A 21,182-nucleotide genomic window follows, 5' to 3' on the forward strand; every position below is an offset into this window, starting at 1 on the left:
CTTTATTAGTAAAACTCGTTATCACATTAATAAGTTTCGTCTATAAAGTATTAATAACTTGTAGTTTCTACAGAATTAGAACACACAGAACTCACACGCCTGTGAGCGCGCGTGTCCCGGTCTGGGATTTGCTGGTCGGGGAGCTGCCTCCCTCCGCCAGGCGCTCACAGCCCCGAGGAGGGAGGCAGGAATCCCGGACGCGTGGTACGGACATCTCCGACGGAGACCGAGGACCCGGCGCGCTTTAAACACGTCTTATGACTAGAGACCGGCTCAGAGAGACACCACCGGGGGACCGGACCAGAGACCTGCAGCCGGGGGCAGAGAGAGGACCAGAGACCAGAGACCAGAGACCAGACAAGAGGACCAGACCAGAGACCAGAGACCAGACAAGAGGACCGAACCAGAGACCAGAGACCAGACAAGAGGACCGGACCAGAGACCAGAGACCAGACAAGAGGACTGGACCAGAGACCAGAGACCAGACAAGAGGACTGGACCAGAGACCAGAGACCAGACAAGAGGACTGGACCAGAGACCAGAGACCAGACAAGAGGACCGGACCAGAGACCAGACAAGAGGACCGGACCAGAGACCAGAGGACCGTGGTAGACCGTCCAGGGAGCAGCAGGCTGGATGGTTGGTGTCGGTCTGAGAGAACAGCTGGAGACACGACCTCACCTGTCCACAGGTAGGACCACCTATGACATCATCACAGTAATAATTCACCTGAGACAGAAACATGAAGACATGACGAGGAGTAAAGGATCAACTATACGCATATCTTTGTAGTCAGAAGTATTGTGATCGTTTACTAAAGTAGAAGTACACTAGAAGTATACGTTTATGCTAATTATGCAGAAGAGTCAGTGAGAGGTTAATATTAGAAGATGTTTATAGTTTATAATGTACTGAAGTAAAGTACTTCAATACATGTACTTGGTTACAGTTCTGATAAATATACAAATATTTCTGCTAATGTTTTACTATAGTATTACTATCGTATTATAGTAATACGATAGTAATACTATAGTATTGCTTTATAGTATGTTAGTCCGTTGACTTACACTGAACTGATTTAACCTCATATGAATATTACTGCTGAGGATTTCATGTTTATTCAAGTCTTACATTTGTCTTTTTTGATTATTTTTATTATAAATTAAAACTGAAACACCTTCAGTGTAAATATGTATAATAACTAAATGTGAACCTGGTCCTGCAGGATCCAGTTTGACTCCCTCTCCTTGTCTTTGTCCTGCAGGATCCAGTTGGACACTCGGGTCCCCGTCCTGCAGCAGTGAGGACATGCGTCTCCTGCCGGTGGCGTCGCTCTTCATCTGCCTGTGGTTGGTGGAGGGGAGCCGGTGTGACGGCAGCTTTCAGGGCAGCATGGCGGAGCTGCACGGCAGGTTCGCGGTGCGTCTCTACCAGACGCTCACCGAGACGGAGAACAACTCCAACCTGATGGTGTCTCCGGCCAGCGTGTCCTTGTCTCTGGGGCTGCTGCAGCTCGGTGCCAGAGGCAACACGCTGGCTCAGCTGGAGGCCACGTTAGGATACAACGTGAAGGGTACGAGGCATCAGGGACCTTCAGGGTCCAGCAGGGTCCATCAGGGACCTTCAGGGTCCAGCAGGGACCATCAGGGACCATCAGGGACCATCAGGGTCCAGCAGGGACCATCAGGGTCCAGCAGGGTCCAGCAGGGTCCAGCAGGGACCACCATTAAACTAAATATTTAAACAAATATATATTCAAACAAAAAGAAAGAAAGAAAGAATATATATATATATATATATATATATATACAGAAATAAGTGTGAGGATGGTTGAATATGCTCCAAGTTATTCCTTCACATCTTCTCACTCCTCCCTCTTCCCGTCCTCCCTCTTCCCGTCCTCTCTCTTCCCGTCCTCTCTCTTCCCGTCCTCCCTCTTCCCGTCCTCCCTCTTCCCGTCCTCCCTCTTCCCGTCCTCCCTCTTCCCGTCCTCTCTCTTCCCGTCCTCTCTCTTCCCGTCCTCCCTCTTCCCGTCCTCCCTCTTCCCGTCCTCCCTCTTCCCGTCCTCCCTCTTCCCGTCCTCCCTCTTCCCGTCCTCTCTCTTCCCGTCTTCTCTCTTCCCGTCCTCTCTCTTCCCGTCCTCCCTCTTCCCGTCCTCTCTCTTCCCGTCCTCTCTCTTCCCGTCCTCCCTCTTCCCGTCCTCTCTCTTCCCGTCCTCCCTCTTCCCGTCCTCTCTCTTCCCGTCCTCTCTCTTCCCGTCTTCTCTCTTCCCGTCCTCTCTCTTCCCGTCCTCCCTCTTCCCGTCCTCTCTCTTCCCGTCCTCTCTCTTCCCGTCCTCCCTCTTCCCGTCTTCCCTCTTCCCGTCCTCTCTCTTCCCGTCCTCCCTCTTCCCGTCCTCTCTCTTCCCGTCCTCTCTCTTCCCGTCCTCCCTCTTCCCGTCTTCCCTCTTCCCGTCTTCCCTCTTCCCGTCCTCCCTCTTCCCGTCCTCTCTCTTCCCGTCTTCTCTCTTCCCGTCCTCTCTCTTCCCGTCCTCCCTCTTCCCGTCCTCTCTCTTCCCGTCCTCTCTCTTCCCGTCCTCCCTCTTCCCGTCTTCCCTCTTCCCGTCCTCTCTCTTCCCGTCCTCCCTCTTCCCGTCCTCTCTCTTCCCGTCCTCTCTCTTCCCGTCCTCCCTCTTCCCGTCTTCCCTCTTCCCGTCTTCCCTCTTCCCGTCCTCCCTCTTCCCGTCCTCCCTCTTCCCGTCCTCCCTCTTCCCGTCCTCTCTCTTCCCGTCCTCCCTCTTCCCGTCCTCTGTCTTCCCGTCCTGCAGACGTCCAGGTTCAGGACTTCCTGCTTCATTCCCACAGAGACGCCAGCAACAGCAGCCAGGACCCGATGCTGCACCAGAGCTGCACGCTGTTCGTGCAGAGCGGCGTTCAGCTGCTGACCGACTTCACGCGGCGCGCGGCGGCGTGGTCCGACTTCAGCCAACTGAACCACACGGGACGCACCGCCGGTACGGGACGGTCGGCTTATAGAAGCTTTGAGGAGCTAAAGACACGTTAGCTTCACAGGAAGAGTTATTCTTCAGGAGGAAACAGGAAGCGGTTTCCTCACGCGTCTTTGAGGAGTTTCTCTGCCCCCTAGTGGACACAAAATACCTCCTCGTGCAGCTTTAACTTTGCTAATTCTCAGAGCACATGCAGTGTTCTGCTTCTCAGATAATATTCAGTATTAAGAGGTAATATTCAGTCTGATTAGAGGAAAGTCTGTTCAGCACCAATGATGGTAATAAAAACATGATGATTAGTCCTCTGAGTGTATTCTTGAGATGCGAGAGAAGCAGCTCGTTCTCCCTCGTTAAACGTTTTTATAAACATGCAGACGTTCAAAAATAATACTGTTAGAAGTTAAAAGCTCATAAATCATCTCTAATATCTGTTTTATATTCATAAACATCTCCTTCAGAGGAGCCGTGGTCCCTCCAGGCAGGGAGCAGCAGTGGGGACCTGTCGGGCTCCGGGGAGCCCCAGGCCGAGGCCCCCTGGTGGGGCCAGCGGCTGCAGATGGCTCTGGTCAACACTGTTGCCTTCAGGGGCGTCTGGCAGAAACAGTTCTTGTTCAGCAGCACACAGAACCTGCCCTTCATCCTCTCTGACGGGACCGCCGTCAAAGTACCCATGATGCACCAGGCCAGCGAGGTCAGCTTCGGTAAGAGTCATTCTAACAATAATCGTTCTTATGGTTTCATGTCTTTGTAAAATGAGTCACATCATCACTTTGATCTGTTAAAGGAGCAGAGTTGAGCCTTCAGGAGGATCTTTTCACAGAAATGTAATATTAATAAACATCTTTTCTTTAGTATTTAACGGTTGGTATGATTTATTACAAAAAGGTTTCTCCTCATTTCTCGTGTAAATAAACTTCCTTCTTCACAGAAAGCAACTTACTTCTGTTTAATAAAAGATCTTTGTTTGGGTTTAAATAACGACAGAAGTGACAATAAACCAACGGCTTCGGTCGGCTGTTGGTTTCTTCGTCAGCGTAGAATAAGTTGTTTATATCGACATACAGAGTTCTTCAGGGATTACACTACTTTTCTACGGCAGCCCAGAAAGGACAAAAACCAAACACCTCTGAAACGTAGCGATGCGGAGATATCCGCTCAAAACGTTTGTTTCTGCTGAAGTTGATGTTAACATGGAGCTCTATGAGGATCGACTCTCTGGGAGCCTCTAGTGGACGTTTGAGGAACTACAGTTTGAGTAACTTTCCGTTTAGTCGTCCTCTACACGCTCGGTCCACTGGAGGAGTTTCAGTCGGTTGCAATCTGAAACGTCTCCACTAGATGGCTCCAGATCCGACACGCTGCTGCTGTAAACAGACTCGCTCCCTTCAGGTCAGTTCCGGACGGCGTGGGACCAGCGCTACACCGTGGTGGAGCTGCCGTACCTGGGCCGGTCCCTCAGCCTGCAGGTGGTGCTGCCCAGCGAGAGGAAGACGCCGCTGTCCTCCCTGGAGGCCCAGCTCAGCGCCCGCCAGCTGGCCTCCTGGGACACGGGCCTCCGCAGAACCAAGATGGACGTCCTCCTACCGAGGTTAAGATCACGCACCGCGGGACAGAACGTTGTTTTTTTTAATTTTAGACTCTTTAACGCCGTCTTCAGAGGTACAAACTACTTCCTGTCTGCTGTTTGGCAGGTTCAGGATGCAGAACAGGTTCAACCTGAGGTCGGTGCTTCCCGCCATGGGCATCAGCGACGCCTTCGACCCGACGGCGGCGGATTTCACCGGAATATCAGGTCAGAACATTTAGACCTTTAGATCTGGACCTTAAACAAAGATCCAAACTCAATCAGAACCAGAAACGATTTTATTGAAAAGTACACTAAACGTACGAGGTATGTGGCTCAGGGAATGATGCGTCGAGTTCGCCATCTTGTTTTAATGCAACCAGTGAACAGGAAGTGACCATATGTGGACTGAGGAGGAGTGACGTAGAGACGCCGTGTACGTCTCTGGTAGAGACCTGTCAATCACTGTGTAGCCCCGCCCCTAAAGCATCCCCTGCTTTATGGTCTGTGTGACTCTAAATGGACCATCATTTACTAAATGAACATCATGCTGTATTGAAGAAGACTTGAAACTAGAGATTGAGACCATAAACTCATGTTTACAATGTTTACTGAGGTAATAAATCAAGAGAGAAGTAGAGTCATTTTCTCATAGACTTCTATACAACCAGAGGAGTCGCCCCCTGGTGGACACTAGAGAGAATGCAGCTCTAACACGTGCATGCTGCTCACCGATTGGCTGACAGCTTGTTTCCTCCTGCAGTGAAGGAGAGTCTCTACGTCTCCGACGCTTTCCATGAAGTGAGAATCGACGTCGCAGAAGACGGGACGAAGGCAGCGGCGGCTACAGGTGAGAAACAGAACAATGATGATGATGATGATGATGGTGATGATGGTGATGATGGTGATGATGATGATGTAAATTCTGTGTGATGTTCCAGCCATGGTTCTCCTCAAACGATCCAGAGCTCCTGTTTTCAAGGCGGACCGGCCGTTTCTATTCCTGCTGCGACAGATGAACACAGGTAGTGATGAAGATATCAGTGACGTGATGGGCTGCATCACTCTACACTACATGTATCATATAGAATATAAACATGAACAGATGTTCAAACATTCACCTGTCTTTATCTGACAAGTTTACTTGTAACGTATCGCTACATTTTTGTTCGTTGTTGAATTAGCTTTGATTTGTCTCAGTATTGTTTCTATTTAGTTTAACTGTGTTTCAGTTCAATAAATAAAGTGATGAAAGAACACTCGTAGGAACAACGAACAGATTTAATCTTAAAAAGTGTTAAAATCACAAATGTTCATTTTCAGGAATTTAAAATTAAAATAACAAAAGTGTTTAATGTTTTTTATTTCAGGATCCATCTTGTTCATGGGACGAGTGATGAACCCAACAGAACAAGCACCCTGAGACACACACACACACTCAGTCACACACACACACACACACACACACACTCACACAGTATTTATTTGTGGGTCACGGTCACTTCAGAGGGAAAATATTTTTGTAAATGTCTGTAAATAAAGTTTTATTACATGTTTTTACGCTCCGTGTTTTGGTCCTTTATTGGTATAGAGTATATACTACTATATACTCTAAAGTAGTACTATAGAGTATATAGTACTGGTGTATTATTGTGTATTATTGTGTCAATCAAACAGAGTCTCGTCTTTACACAACACTTTATTTACACGGCCCTTCACAGTGTAAAATAGAAACTTTATTCATGGAAATACTTACAAAAAGGCCGTTTTCCTGTGAACATTCTTTAAATAAGTACTCTCGGGTTATTTACATCTTTACAGTGTATTCAAAATACTCTTTTGGTAGCCGCCTCTTCACACACGCAGACAAAGTATGGCAGGTTAGAATCAGACACGCTTCACCTTCGTTCACATTCTGTGTAGATTTGAGAAGATTTAACACAAAAAAAGCTTTTTAAATTACATTAAATACACATTCTCAAATGTACACAAGTGCATTCACGTCACGTGAGGTCTGAGATTCATGGCGGGGGGGCGGAGGGTATTTGGCAGCACGCCGGGACGCGTTGTGACACGATGGGACACTTTGGGACATGTGGCGTTTTGGGACACGTCCCAACATGCTGGGATGAGTCGGGACACTTCGGGACACGAGGACATCGGTCCTGAACTCTGGATTCTGGGATGAAGGTAAAAGTAGAACTTTATTGCTGAGTGTGAAGCTGAGAGTTCCTGAGCTGTTTGTTTGACCCAAAGATCACAAAACGTTTATTATTATTTATTTATTATCGTTCTGAAAGTTCATCTTCAGAGCTGAACTCCTTCAGGAGCCGCGGAGCGCTTCACGTAGTGGAGTGTAGGAAACCCGACTGACCCTGAACGCGTCCCTCAGAGGCTCCGCCTCCTCGGAGGAAAGTCGGGAGGAACGAGTCCAAAGATCTGAGAACACAAACCTCCTCTTCCTCCTCCTCCTCCTCATCATCCTTCACAACTGTGTGTGAACCACAGACAGGAAGTCCACTACCTGTGAGTCCGGTTCCCGAGGCGAGCCGGTCTCAGAGCGAGTCCACCACGTGGTTCATGTTGATGGATCTGTTGTGGATCTCCTCCAGGAAGTTCTCCAGCTGCTCGATGAGAACGCGCTTCTTGAACCTGAAGAACAAACGATGAAAACTAAATTTAGATGTTCCCTTCAAAATAAAAGTCCTGCTGCTCTATAGAAACAGAGCCACGATGAGTAGAAGTAGAACACAGTTATGATGTCATCAATCATTAAACACAAAGTTACATTTCTTTGATCATTTATTTTACAAAAATTGGAAAACAGTAGAATCTATAAATCCACAAGTGTTAATGTGTGTGTGTGTGTGTGTGTGTGTGTGTGTGTGTGTGTGTGTGTGTGTGTGTGTGTGTGTGTGTGTGTGTGGGGGCTCTACGTAGTATAAATATTGAGCTATTTACGTTTATACAACGTCCAGTGTCTCTGGTTTGTGGTCACATGATTGCTGGTCTCAGATGAATCAATCATGACGTCATAGTTTCACTGAGGAGCTCACACTTTAATGTTTTTATTAGTGCTGGGAAAGTTAACGCGTTATTATCGCGTTAACGCATTAATTAATTAATGCCGACAATTATTTTAGCGCACGTTAACGCAGTTTTTTTTATTATTAAGCAACATTTTTAACACAAGAACCAGCAGCGAGCGGTGAACAGCTGTTTGTGTGGCGTCTCTTCCGTCTCTTCCTGTTTCCTTCCCCTACGTTCCCCTGGGTCCTAAGTCCCTCCATGTACAGCTTCTCATCACCCTCTATGTACCAACGTACATTTATAACAAACACCACACATATTACGCTAATCAGCGTAGCATAGCGTCTGACCAACATACCAACAAAAGATAAAAATTAATGATTCATTTAAATAATTTTTTTAGAGTTTTTAAAGTGTTTAGTTTGTAATATGTATAATAATCACATCATTTAGTTATCACTACTGAGAGTTTAACAAACATAAAACATGACGTAGATAAGTTTGCAGGTCTCAAGATGTATATTTAAATTCATCTCTGACACACATGAAGATAAAGTTGTGAACACCGGCTGAATATCTATGATCAGAATCATTATAACTGTGTTATAACTGCTGCTGTGTGAAGAGAATCCTGCTGTTAAAAAGAACCTGATGTGTTTAAAGATTAAAATCATGAGATTAATCGTGATTAAAATGTTAATCGTTGCGCAGCACTAGTCTTTACACAATGTGGTTAAAGTGAACGCTTTATTAGTGGAGAGATTTTAAATGAGAACGTGAAGAATAAAACATGATTTTAAGCTTCGTTTTGGTTTCTTTGATGCTCACAGATGATGTGTTCAAGGACAGTTGGAAAGAGGAAAATCTGACGATAATTACGTTTTTTTACAGTGTAGTTTTTAGGGCTGTGCAAAAATATCGACACAGCCGACTATCGCAACATATTTTTGACAATAGTGTATCAAAAACCTATTTGTACATTTTCATTAAAAGAACCTATAGATGTATCGTATAGATGGTATCGTGACACAGACCAAGACGTTTTGGTCACCGTTTAAAAAAGACTTTTCAATCCCGCCGGAGAGTTTTCAGAGGGTTAAAAATGAAACATTTAGCTGAAGACGGGGACGAGGCCGCGTTAGCTGAGACAGGTAGAACATCTGTAGAAAGAGGTAGAACATCTGTAGAAAGAGGTAGAACATCTGTAGAAAGAGGTAGAACATCTGTAGAAAGAGGTAGAACATCTGTAGAAAGAGGTAGAACATCTGTAGAAAGAGGTAGAACATCTGTAGAAAGAGGTAGAACATCTGTAGAAAGAGGTAGAACATCTGTACCTGGCCGCCTCTTTGATGATGTTCTGGAGGAAGATGAGTCGGGTATCCAGAGTGCCCTGGATCTGCTTCAGGAGGAGGAAGATCTTCTCGTAGTCTGGAACAGAAACAAACATTTATTCTTCCAGTCAAACACTGGTTTAGTTTGTCTCGTCGTAGGTTAGTATTTATCATTCAGTTCATGAAGGTCTACTCACGTCTCTGCATGGACTGTGTGTGTCTGAGTTCTTTTCTTGCAAATGTTTGACTTTAGAATCTCAGACTATTCTTTAATCTCTGAGCTAGCAACGTTAGCAGCACCGCTAACGGCTAACCAACGAGGTTCAGTGACATCATGATGCCTTCAGGCTCTGCTCAGTGAACATGAGTACTGGCTGAAGCTACATTATAACGTTATCATGATGTGTTCACATGTAGTCTGTAAAATGTAGTTTTGGTGATAAACTTGAATAAATCCAGTAGTTTGAAGATGTTGATGAATATGAAAGATATTAGAGATGAACTATGATGTTTAACTTCTAACACGAGCTATAAGCTCATTATTATACTTCAGTAAAACTGTTAATGTGAAGATAAAAACACCATAACTACTAAAACAAAGTGCGTAATGACCTCTAGTTATTACTGTAATAACATGTTCGTGTTAAACTAATATTCAGACTTTAAGTCTCCTGTAGACCAGATAAAGTCCTGGTTCTGGTTCCGGTCTGACGTACGTCTGCCGGGCTTCCTGATCTCCTTGTTGATGAGCGTCCTGAGCTCGTTGTTGACCTTCGTCGTCTCCATGTGGATGTGTTTCTTCAGCGCTGAAGGAGAAAGGTATCGAGGAGGCTGCTCGTCCAGCAGCACCAGCTCCGCTCCGTCCTCCTCGCTGTCCGCCGCCGCCGGCTCGCCCAACCGTGGACCCCCGTCGTCCTCGTCCATATCTTCCTCTTCCTCTTCTTCCTCACCGTGCTGGAGGTCCTCGGCGTCGTCCTGGTCCTCCTGGTCGTCCTGGTCCTCCAGGTCGTCCTGGTCCTCCTGGTCGTCGGCGGGCGAGGAAAGCTCCCCCTCTGAGTCTGAGCCCCCGTCTGAGCTGTAGTGGTTCTGGGTCAGGTGGTTCAGGATCAGGTCTGGTTCAGGTGCTCCGTCAGTCAGGTCCACGTCTGCAGGGTCAGAGATTTAAAGACTTTTCAGGACGCGATGAGACAAGTTGGAATAAAAGTATCTTCACCACCCTGAAGACTGATTTAAACACACACAGTCTTTATAGTTGGTCAGGTGTGTGTGTGTGTGTGTGTGTGTGTGTGTGTGTGTGTGTGTGTGTGTGTGTGTGTGTGTGTGTGTGTGTGTGTCTCTACCTGTTGGTCGGGGGCTGGCGGGCGGCGTGACCGGGGGGGTGTAGGCCCGTCCCAGACGGAGCAGAGGAGACATGCAGCGCCTCCTCTTGGGCCCCCCCCCCGTCATGTTGCTGCTGTCTCCGGGTCTCTTCCCTTTGTTCTGAGGACCCGTCACGAACTCGTCCGCCTCGTCGATCATCATGCCCTGAGAGAGAAGGAAGGGTTAATAAATAACGGTGGTCCTGGTTCCACGGTGAAGAAGAGGACCAGGGTACGCCGGGCGTTACCTTCTTGTCGAGCTTGAACGGGTTTCCGAACGTGTGCAGACGTTTGGGCTGCTCGGGGTCGGCGTCTCGGAGAGGCTGAGGAGCAGCTTTCAGGAAGTCCTGGTAGTTCCCCATCTGGGCTATCGGGACGCTGTGGAGCTGGTCTGGACCGGAGACAGGAGACGAGTTTACATGCTTTGTGTTAACAACAAGGTGCCAGACCTGCTCCGAACCAGTAGGGGGCAGCAGAGCCAGCTACTAAACAGCAGAGAGAGAACTTTGCACTGGCTAAATGAGAGCTAACGGCTAACTGAAGGTCTGCCTCCTGAAGGTCGTTTTAGGGTGCTGTTCCATTTTAGATTTAATCCAGTAAACATACGATCAATGGAGGCATTATTATTATTATTGACTCTACTTCCTGGTCCTCTCATGTTGGATTAACTGGACGCTGCAGTGACTCTCTGCCGCCTCCTCAGGTTAAAGGTGGTACTACAGGACAGACTGAGGCTAGCTGGTTAGCATGCTAACTTCTGTAGATATCTTAGGGTTAGGGTGCTGAACTGACCGGAGTCCTGCCCTCTGAGTCCACAGACGCCCGTGATGAGCAGGTTCCTCCTCATCCGGCTCAGCTGGTCCAGCAGGTGGCTTCGTGGGATGTCGTACGGGTTCCTGAAGCTCTGAGGCTTCAGATCCTGATGGCGACAGAAACATATCAAATATAAACCAGGTGACAGGTCGGAGCGGGCCAGGAGAGAAGCTCGTTTTCCACCCACACAAACCACATAAAACACCTCGTAACAACCTCAGGAGGCTTGGTGATGAAGTGGATGCAGCTCATGTGAGTTATCAGGACTGTAGACGACAGATCTTCAGAACAGTTCTTATGATATCCGACGAAAAGCTACTTCTCATTTTTAGTGCGTTTTCCTACGAAAGTCCAGCGACACGTGTCGGTGTTTTTAAAATAAACTTTCGTCTTCAAAGGAAACAACTTAAGTTTGTGCAACAAAACCAAGTTGTTAGGTTTAATAAAAGTAGTTAATATACTTAGTTAAGTTTAATAAAGATGGTTTAAATACTGAGGTTTAATAAGAAGGTTTAATAAAGATGGTTTAAATACTGAGGTTTAATAAAGAAGGTTTAATAAAGATGGTTTAAATACTGAGGTTTAATAAAGAAGGTTTAATAAAGATGGTTTAAATACTGAGGTTTAATAAAGATGGTTTAAATACTGAGGTTTAATAAAGAAGGTTTAATAAAGATGGTTTAAATAAGTCACATGACAGATAAATCAAAGTTGTGCTGCTGAAACACCTCCGGTTGTTGGACCCGCCCTCCTCCATCATTACGCTCAACTTATTTCACATTATATCTCTGAACCCGGGAACATGAATACCAACAATAACCCCGGTGTCACCTTGTTGAGCAGCGCCAGCTGGAAGCCCGTGAACTCTTTGGGGTTGAGCTCCAGCGGAGGAGCGTCTCCAGAGAGACTCTGCAGCCTCTGGAGGAAGTCTCTCCGCTGGGCCAGAGACACGCCGCCTCCTCCTCGCCATCGCACCTTGATGCCGGCCTCCGGCGGCTGCTTCTTACCGATCAGAGCGATCAACCGGTCGTACTCCATCTTTGACTGCAAAAGAGAGGAAATCCTTAATGCGACTGTAGAACACAGTTACAGTCTGTTTATGTACAAACTGAATGAAAACAGACAGAAATGGAATTCCTGGCACCAAAAAACAGAAGTTGGTCACTTTTTCTCTACTTTAATTTGCTTTATTTTATACATATTTTTTGCAAAAATTAAATATAATCTCCTCTAAGAAATAAACTTTCAAAGTAAAGTCATAATCTGGAAGATTCTCATTTAAATAAATGTTAAGTAACAAAATGGCGATTGAGAGAATATTTGCAGTATTAAGTATTTCCTGCTGCTGCAGCTTCACATTAAAAGCATTGAACTGACTTTTATTGTGACGTAATCACAGGTGAGCATAAAGTCACAGAACGATAGAATGAGACCAGCTAGAATAAGACGTCTTGATTACGCAATAGTTGCTTCTGCTGCCTCCAGTGTTCTGAGAACATTAAACCAGTAAAGCTGAAGCAGAACGGATCCAATCAGGAAACACTATTCTGTGACTTGACTCAACACTTCAGGACTTCCCCATCTCGTCTTCACTGAGAGGCTACGCCCACACGTCTACGTCTCTTCTACTCCCTGATTGGTCAGCGCTCCATCACGTGACCCTTTCCAGCCTCGACTAGCAGCTTAATTAAACAGATGATGAATCTCAGGCGTCACTGAGCTATTAAACCACGTAGCAGTGAGGGAGCACTCAGTAACAACTAAACACACGACCACAGGAGCTCACAGACTAAAACATCCCATAACCTATGAGACAGAATCACCTCACGAGGAACATTTCTGTGAGATACAGAGACGTGTTTTTAGTTAATAAATATTCTGAATTGGCTCATTATGACACACAACACTTCATAAAACTACTAATTATATGCAGAAAGCATGAATATTACATTGTTACTTGTTCCATTGAGAGAGTTCTGAACTTATTACAAGTAAAACCCTTGTAGTCGTAGTCTATTTTAAATATTTAGTCTTTCGTGTGAGCAGCTGCTCACCTGTTGGCTGAGCTTCTTCAGGTAGGACACCACGCTGTAGCTCAGGCCGTACTCCATGTTGTCGGCCAGCAGGTTTGGTGCTCCCATGATCCTCAGCGCCTTCCTCAGCGACTGTGGACAGAAGAACAGGAAGTAAAGATCAGCGCTTTCCTGCATCGATGGATGAAGACATTTAAAACATAAAGACAGGAAGTCTGACCCCGATGTAATACGGAGGCATCGTCTTCAGGTAGTTCTCAAAGGACTGACGCCATTTGATGGTCGGCTTGAACTTGTGCACTTTGATCAAGTCGTCTGCAAGAACAAAAACAATGAAACGTGCAGTTTAGATACGTTATGAAGCATAACATGAACTCAAAGTACTTCTCTACAGATTAGTGGTGTAACGGATTAATGACAGTCTAACGTTAACCATCACAGTGTAAATAAAGTTTAACGTTAACCATCACAGTGTAAATAAAGTTTAACGTTAACCATCACAGTGTAAATAAAGTTTAACGTTAACCATCAGAGTGTAAATAAAGTTTTAACGTTAACCACCACAGTGTAAATAAAGTTTAACGTTAACCATCACAGTGTAAATAAAGTTTAACGTTAACCATCAGAGTGTAAATAAAGTTTAACGTTAACCACCACAGTGTAAATAAAGTTTAACGTTAACCATCACAGTGTAAATAAAGTTTAACGTTAACCACCACAGTGTAAATAAAGTTTAACGTTAACCATCAAAGTGTAAATAAAGTTTAACGTTAACCATCACAGTGTAAATAAAGTTTAACGTTAACCATCAGAGTGTAAATAAAGTTTCACTGACTCAGTAGAACTTGTGTTTCTAGTCTCTGATCTCTGATCATGTTTCATTGTAAACAACCAATCAGAGGAGAGCTAGTAACGTTAGCAGCACCGCTAACGGCTAACCAACGGAGGTTCACTTCAGTGACATCATGATGCCTTCAGGCTCTGCTCAGTGAACATGAGTACTGGCTGAAGCTACATTATAACGTTATCATGATGTGTTCTCATGTAGTCTGTAAAATGTAGTTTTGGTGATGAACTAGAATAAATCCAGTAGTTTGAAGATGTTTATGAATATGAAACAGATATTAGAGATGAACTATGATGTTTAACTTCTAACACGAGCTCTAAGCTCATTATTATACGTCAGTAAACACAATAAAGAAGAGATTTGAGGTCCTTCCCACACGGTGACGGTCACACCTGGATCTGTTGGTCTTACCCAGCAGAGGCAGCAGGACGGGGTAGTTGTACGGCATCACAAACAGGTTGACACAGTTCAGAGCCGTGCTGGCCTTCAGGTAGCCGAAGGGTTGACCCAGGTCGCTGTATTTGGCACTGTTACACACAAACACCTGAAACAGAGACAGAGATGAACGCAAACACAAACACACGACACGCAGAACGTTTATTAACCGTCTATTAGCTGCTCTGCACTTTAAAACATGATGTTCAGCTAAACTCTGGCTAAAGTGGGAATGTGCATTTATTACTGTAATAATGGACGTACAGCAAGAAACAAACAATGGAGGGAAAACATTCCTATTAGTTGATCACTAGCGGGGCAGAAAACTGTAAAGTTTGATCTGAATTCAGTGGAGGAAAGATCCCTGAACCTAAAGCTCCATGCTGAAGAGGCTTTCTGGCAGAGCCGCACTTCTCCCGTGAGCGTTCATCTTTTTAACCAGCGTAGCATTAAAGCACGGTGGAATTAGCTCGCTAACTAGCCAACCGCAAAAGAGGTGAAATGTAACAACTTCATCCACACCATAGACTCTTGTCACAGTGTTGTGATTGCTGGATTATAGGACAGTGATAGTAGACAGTAACAGCCAATCACAGGAGAGTAGGGCGGGACTAGACGGGACACTTTTAGGGACAAACATTTGTTTTGATTTAATCAGGAGACAAACCTCCGGTTCTTTAAGTGAAGCCAAAGCTTCACGTGTTAAAGCTGCATTCTCTCTAGTGTCCACCAGGGGGCGACTCCTCTGGTTGTATAGAAGTCTATGAGAAAATGACTCTACTTCTCTCTTGATTTATTACCTCAGTAAACATTGTAAACATGAGTTTATGGTCTCAATCTCTAGTTTCAAGTCTTCTTCAACACAGCATGATGTTCATTTAGTAAATGATGATCCATTTAGAGTCAAACAGACCATAAAGCAGGGGATGCTTTAGGGGCGGGGCTACACAGTGATTGACAGGTCTCTACGTCACTCCTCCTCAGTCCATATATGGTCACTTCCTGTTCACTGGCTGTTAAAAAAACATGGCGACGACCAAAATCCAAGTCTCTCCATCAACTCACCACAGATGTTGTGGAACTTCTCAGAATGAAATACCTATAGAACCACCAGGTTCAAAGGTTAGAGACCTGATAGATGTATGCGTTTGGAGGCGGGTCTTTACCTGCCAGCAGATGTGCGGTGACTTCCTCTCCAGAATGTACTGCGTGAGAGGCGACGGCTCCAGCTCGTACTTGTCAAAGGGAACCTTGTCGATGACCATCGGCTCGGCGTCCAGACAGGAGAACCGGACGTGTGGGTGGGCTGAGCGGGGGGGCTGGGGGGGGGGCACAGGTAAACACTGTTATAGTCCATAATAACATCTCAGTTACATTCTGTAAAAATCATCATGCATCATATTTAATGTTGGATCCATTTAGTACAATGTAAATAACGGTTTCTAGACGTATAAACCATTTAAACGGTATTATCCAAAGGTGCAGGATCAAACCATTTTCTTACCAGCGTGGGGGAATTCTGGTCCGGCCAGAAGGCCTCTGGGATCGGCCAGTGACCGATGGGGACCCCGGTTTTGGGGTTGGGTCGTACATAGATCAGCTTGTGACAACAGTGCCAAGTCTGCGGACCGGCCTTCAGCGCCTCGGCCGGAGCGTCTGGACGGACGGGAGACAAGAAGGCGTTTGTGAGGTATGAAACACAACAGAGATGAAGGTGGAGGTCTGAACAGAGGCATCAAGGCAGGAGTCTCTCACCCTCTAGAGGAGGAGGATCAGGTCCAGTCTTCTCAAAGTTGATCACCACTCCACTCTGGATCTTCTGCACCAGAGACTCCAGACACTGATTCAACATCCGCTGAGAGAAAACGCTGTAAGAACGTCCTGCAACACACGGACACACGTTATTAGACACAGAAATAAAGTTTCACTGACTCAGTAGAACATGTTTCTAGTCTCTGATCTCTGATCATGTTTCATTGTAAACAACCAATCAGAGGAGAGCTAGTAACGTTAGCAGCACCGCTAACGGCTAACCAACGAGGTTCACTTCAGTGACATCATGATGCCTTCAGGCTCTGCTCAGTGAACATGAGTACTGGCTGAAGCTACATCATAACATCATCATGATGTGTTCACATGTAGTCTGTAAAATGTAGTTTTGGTGATGAACTAGAATAAATCCAGTAGTTTGAAGATGTTGATGAATATGAAACAGATATTAGAGATGAACTATGATGTTTAACTTCCTAACAAGCTCTAAGAACATTATAATACATCATTAAAATGTATCACTTTATAAGCTTATCTTGGCTAGTCCTCATCTGTAACCTGTAGCATGAAGGCATGGTGGAATTAGCATGCTAGCTAAGTAGGTAGCAGTCTGCTAGTTAGCTTGCTAATCCCACCATGCCTTCATGCTACAGTAATTATTATTATATAATGTAATTAATATATATATATATATATATATATATATATATATATAAGCATATCAGCAGCTGTGACAGCTGAGGAGGTTAGCATAAAGGCTAATCTAAAGCTATACATTTCTCCTGTTTCTTGATCGATTCTGGCATCAACAACACAGCAAGATGACATTTTGAACGTCTCCAGCGAACACCGTGAAGTAATCACGTCTGTAAAATGGTTTAAAACTAATAAATATGTAAAAGCATCATTGAATGTCGAGCACTCTTAGTTTAGAACCCTGCAGACTGCACATACCAGTGCTCTCTATCTTAGAATCTCTGTAGAGATGTATCAGACCTTTACTCTCAGATGTTAGCGGCATGCAAAGAGGGACATTTGCATTAAACGTAGCTCTGAAGCTTCAGAGTATCAGGTGATGGTGAGTCACTTCCTGTCTCCAGCTTTAACTCTAGTGACCTCGTTTGTGCACCCGTTCACTGGCTGGTTTCTAAAGGCCGAGTCCTGACGTGTTCATCACCACTGAGCTGTGATCTGCTCTCTGTGTTCATCTTAAACCCCAAAAACCCACCAGCAAGATGGACACGCATGTTTTATTTAAAACAATAAATCACCAAAACTACTCCGTTAGCATGTTTTAAAACTCTCTGCTACCGAGCGAGGACCATTTGAACTCCATCTTGTTCTCGGTCCACGTACCTCCGGTGACCTCACACATGGGGGTGATGGGAGAGTCGTCCGGTGGGACCCCCCCGAGCGGCTCTGGCTCCACCGAGGCGTTGCCGGCGATTCGCAGCACAAGAGCGAACAGACGCTGGTCCCAGCGGAACGGCTCCTTAGTCAGCTCGCTGCCCGGCAGAGGCGTGGTCAGAGGGAGGTGGAGCTGGACAGGACGAAGAGGACGAAGAGGACGAAGAGGTAAACGACTAAATGAAGCGTCAGACAAACAGAGGACGAGGTCGCTCTACTTTTAATGATAACTAGTTGATTTAAAGTGAAACAAAAAGTACAACTACTGAGGTAAAAGTACTTCTACGGAGGTAAAAGTACTTTATTACATGTACTATTAAACTACAGGTCACGCCCATAGAACACTGCTTTGTGTTTAGCTCCGTTAGCTGGAGTCATATACAGTCAATACGCTGTACGCTGCTGCCTCCATCCGTTGTGTGTTTGTGTAACTTTAGTGTTTTAAAGTGTTCGACTCACTGAAGTCTCAACAACAGACACACTAACAGACGGAGGCAGCAGCAGCTCCTGAGTTCTGAGAGGTTACATCTCCGTTTTTATGGAGCGTTTGTAGAGATCACAGATAAACTACAGATTATTCTGATCATAACTATTAACAGAACGTTGTCTGTGATTGTGGGTTCAGAGGTTTGGTGAAGGTACCTCGTCCTGGACTCCTCCCCCGCTGGTCAGCTTGTTCCCGTCTGTGATGGTGATGATGATGGCGGGTTCGAGGAAGAAGGGATTCCTTCCCTGTGAAGAGAGAAAATAAGACTTTAATTCATATAAAATACAAGCAATGTGCATTAGAATGAAGATTTAGCAGTAAGTAACAAGATAATGTGACTTTATATAGATACTGTTTTAAAGCTTAGTTTATGGTCGCAGTAGAGAAGAAATCAGAGCTTTTCAGACGTGACGTCACAAAGATTCACTGATAAAAACACAAAGAACGTTCACGCTCACTCTGAGTTCTTTAGAAACAGGAAGTGTTAAACATCTACATTATAGTAAATATTGATCAGTCAGTTAGTTCACAGGATATTCTTTATAACACATCGAATACTTGACTTCTTTCTTTACAGGGTTTGTATGAAGGTAATAAAGTAGTTGATGAAGATGAGATAATCCCTCCTCTTCCTCTTCATAGTGGAGGTTAGTTGAAGGTGTTTAGACGTTACACTCCTCGTCTCGTGAACTAACCTCTGTGTGAACCTTCAGCACATAGAGAGGAGTGAACGTGTAGAGTTTGGTGTGTGTAAGAGCTGCTGAAGGAGATTTATCATCAGAGTCTGAGAACAAACTCATTGAGAGAAAACGTCCTTTAAAGAGACGTTTAGTTCATTACAGACATTTAGAGACTCTACAGGTGAAGAGTTAACACATGAACTCATAGATTCACCATGAAGCTTCACCACTTCATCACTCACACTAAGAGGAGGAGTTACTGAAATGTCATGTTTAAATATGCAAATGAGGCATTATGTGATGTAACTTTAGGTGATTTTAATAAAAATCGACAGACTTAAACAAAATAATAAAATAAATGTAAATAAATGTATTTTCTCGACCTACTGGTGAGCAAACGTTAATATCTTTCATTTAAAATGACGATAACATGTCAAAGTAATCTTCAGGTTTATTCTCAATTAGGGCTGCAACTAACGATTATTTTAATAATCGATTAATCTGTCGATTATTTGTTCGATTAATCAATGAATCGGATAAAAAAAACATAAAAGCATTGATTTCCAACCCTTTAATCACAAACAGAGCCTCAGTGCACATTCACAGAGCAACACATCTTCACAAAGTGCACAAACAGGTTGAACATCCCTGAGCTGTTAAAGTCATGATTTAAAACAATAAGTGGACTAATATCAGGAGTGGGGTTCAGCGGGTTTACCCACGCGCTGATCCATCAGTGTGGCGCTGCAGCCCCGGACGTCTAAGAGCATCACAGACCTGTTGTTGCTCAATCTCGTGAGGCTGAACGCCACTCGTCCCTCTAAAGGTGTGTGAACACCAAACGCCATGAACGCGGTGCGAATCGCGTTCATCAACTAACCTCCGGTATTTGTGTTAAACGCGGTGAATCGCGCTGGACGCGCCGGAGAGGGGGCGTGGCTTATCGGCCTGAAAGCCGTTCAACTGTCCGCCATCAACCGTAGAAAAATCACCTCTATTTCTGCTCAGTACGTGTTGTGGAAGTCCCAGATATCACGGAGAGTTGAACGGCTTTCAGGCCGATAAGCCACGCCCCCTCTCCGGCGCGTCCAGCGCGATGCATGCGGATGAACCGGCGACTATTTGTGTTTTGCGTTCAGCGCGTTTGGTGTTCACACACCTTTGGTTCACACACCTTGCACCAAACGCGGTGAAGAGGTGTGTTCACACCAAACGTGATCGCCGGGGACTATTTGTGTTCATTCGATACCGGCGGCACGAATGACACGAAAATAATAGAAATCGCGTAAATCAACTTCCGGTGTTGTCATGGCAACGTTTATACGGTCAGCGTCAGCTACAGAACCGGAGTCCTGTTCCGTTATTCACTCAAACATCTCCGCCACTTATTGAGCGGCGTAATAATCGCCGACACAACGAATCGTTAATGAAATTCGTTGCCAACTCTTTTAATAATCGATCATTATCGATTTTATCGATTCGTTGTTGCAGCTCTACACACAATCTTAACTTTCACTTTATTTTACAACGTCTGCTGATTCAAACATTAGTGTTTATTATTACTTTGTGATAAACAAATAAACTTATTATCTTTAAATTCAGGAGCAAATGTCTCATTATATAAACAAACAGAACTAAATATATAGTATTTATAATATATGTATAACATTAAATATAAATATATAGTATTTATAATATATGTATAACATTAAATATAAATATATAGTATTTATAATATATGTATAACATTAAATATAAATATATAGTAATTATAATATATGTATAACATTAAATATAAATATATAGTATTTATAATATATGTATAACATTAAATATAAATATATACTATTTATAATATATGTATAACATTAAATATATAGTATTTATAATATATGTATAACATTAAATATATAGTATTTATAATATATGTATAACATTAAATATATATATATAGTATTTATAATATATGTATAACATTAAATATAAATATATAGTATTTATAATATATGTATAACATTAAATATAAATATAGAGTATTTATAATATATGTATAACATTAAATATATATATAGTAATTATAATATATGTATAACATTAAATATAAATATATAGTATTTATAATATATGTATAACATTAAATATATATAAATAGTATTTATAATATATGTATAACATTAAATATAAATATATAGTAATTATATATATGTATAACATTAAATATATATAGTAATTATAATATATGTATAACATTAAATATAAATATATAGTATTTATAATATATGTATAACATTAAATATAAATATATAGTATTTATAATATATGTATAACATTAAATATATATATATATATAGTAATTATAATATATGTATAACATTAAATATAAATATATAGTAATTATATATATGTATAACATTAAATATAAATATATAGTATTTATAATA

The 21,182-nt window shown here is 43.6% G+C and overlaps 2 protein-coding genes across 2 annotated transcripts in view; one reads left to right on the forward strand and one right to left on the reverse strand.

Annotated features, from left to right (window-relative positions):
• Positions 1-1,308: 1,308 nt before the first annotated feature.
• Positions 1,309-5,973, forward strand: serpine3 (serpin peptidase inhibitor, clade E (nexin, plasminogen activator inhibitor type 1), member 3; the record flags this gene model as incomplete). Its single annotated transcript, XM_079170867.1, has 8 exons — positions 1,309-1,573; positions 2,807-2,992; positions 3,445-3,687; positions 4,376-4,574; positions 4,678-4,778; positions 5,314-5,400; positions 5,492-5,575; positions 5,921-5,973. 8 exons carry the CDS (start codon positions 1,309-1,311, stop codon positions 5,971-5,973), a joined length of 1,218 nt encoding a protein of 405 aa, XP_079026993.1.
• A 258-nt stretch (positions 5,974-6,231) lies between these two features.
• The window catches only part of ints6 (integrator complex subunit 6), a gene marked incomplete at its 5' end in the record, with an annotated part of 15,931 nt that continues 980 nt past the window's right edge, over positions 6,232-21,182 (reverse strand). Inside the window, 15 exons of the mRNA XM_079170320.1 lie at positions 6,232-7,202; positions 8,915-9,008; positions 9,628-10,056; positions 10,252-10,435; positions 10,518-10,660; positions 11,062-11,188; positions 11,914-12,126; positions 13,137-13,247; positions 13,336-13,430; positions 14,374-14,506; positions 15,564-15,716; positions 15,902-16,053; positions 16,153-16,278; positions 17,524-17,707; positions 18,217-18,306. Of these exons, the coding sequence (XP_079026446.1) occupies positions 7,106-7,202; positions 8,915-9,008; positions 9,628-10,056; positions 10,252-10,435; positions 10,518-10,660; positions 11,062-11,188; positions 11,914-12,126; positions 13,137-13,247; positions 13,336-13,430; positions 14,374-14,506; positions 15,564-15,716; positions 15,902-16,053; positions 16,153-16,278; positions 17,524-17,707; positions 18,217-18,306 (2,331 nt within the window). The 3' untranslated portion in view covers positions 6,232-7,105. The remainder of the gene's footprint in view (positions 7,203-8,914; positions 9,009-9,627; positions 10,057-10,251; positions 10,436-10,517; positions 10,661-11,061; positions 11,189-11,913; positions 12,127-13,136; positions 13,248-13,335; positions 13,431-14,373; positions 14,507-15,563; positions 15,717-15,901; positions 16,054-16,152; positions 16,279-17,523; positions 17,708-18,216; positions 18,307-21,182) is intronic.

The sequence above is a fragment of the Pholis gunnellus genome (genome assembly GCF_910591455.1).
Source record: "Pholis gunnellus genome assembly, chromosome: 12".
In the NCBI taxonomy this organism is placed as follows: domain Eukaryota; kingdom Metazoa; phylum Chordata; class Actinopteri; order Perciformes; family Pholidae; genus Pholis; species Pholis gunnellus.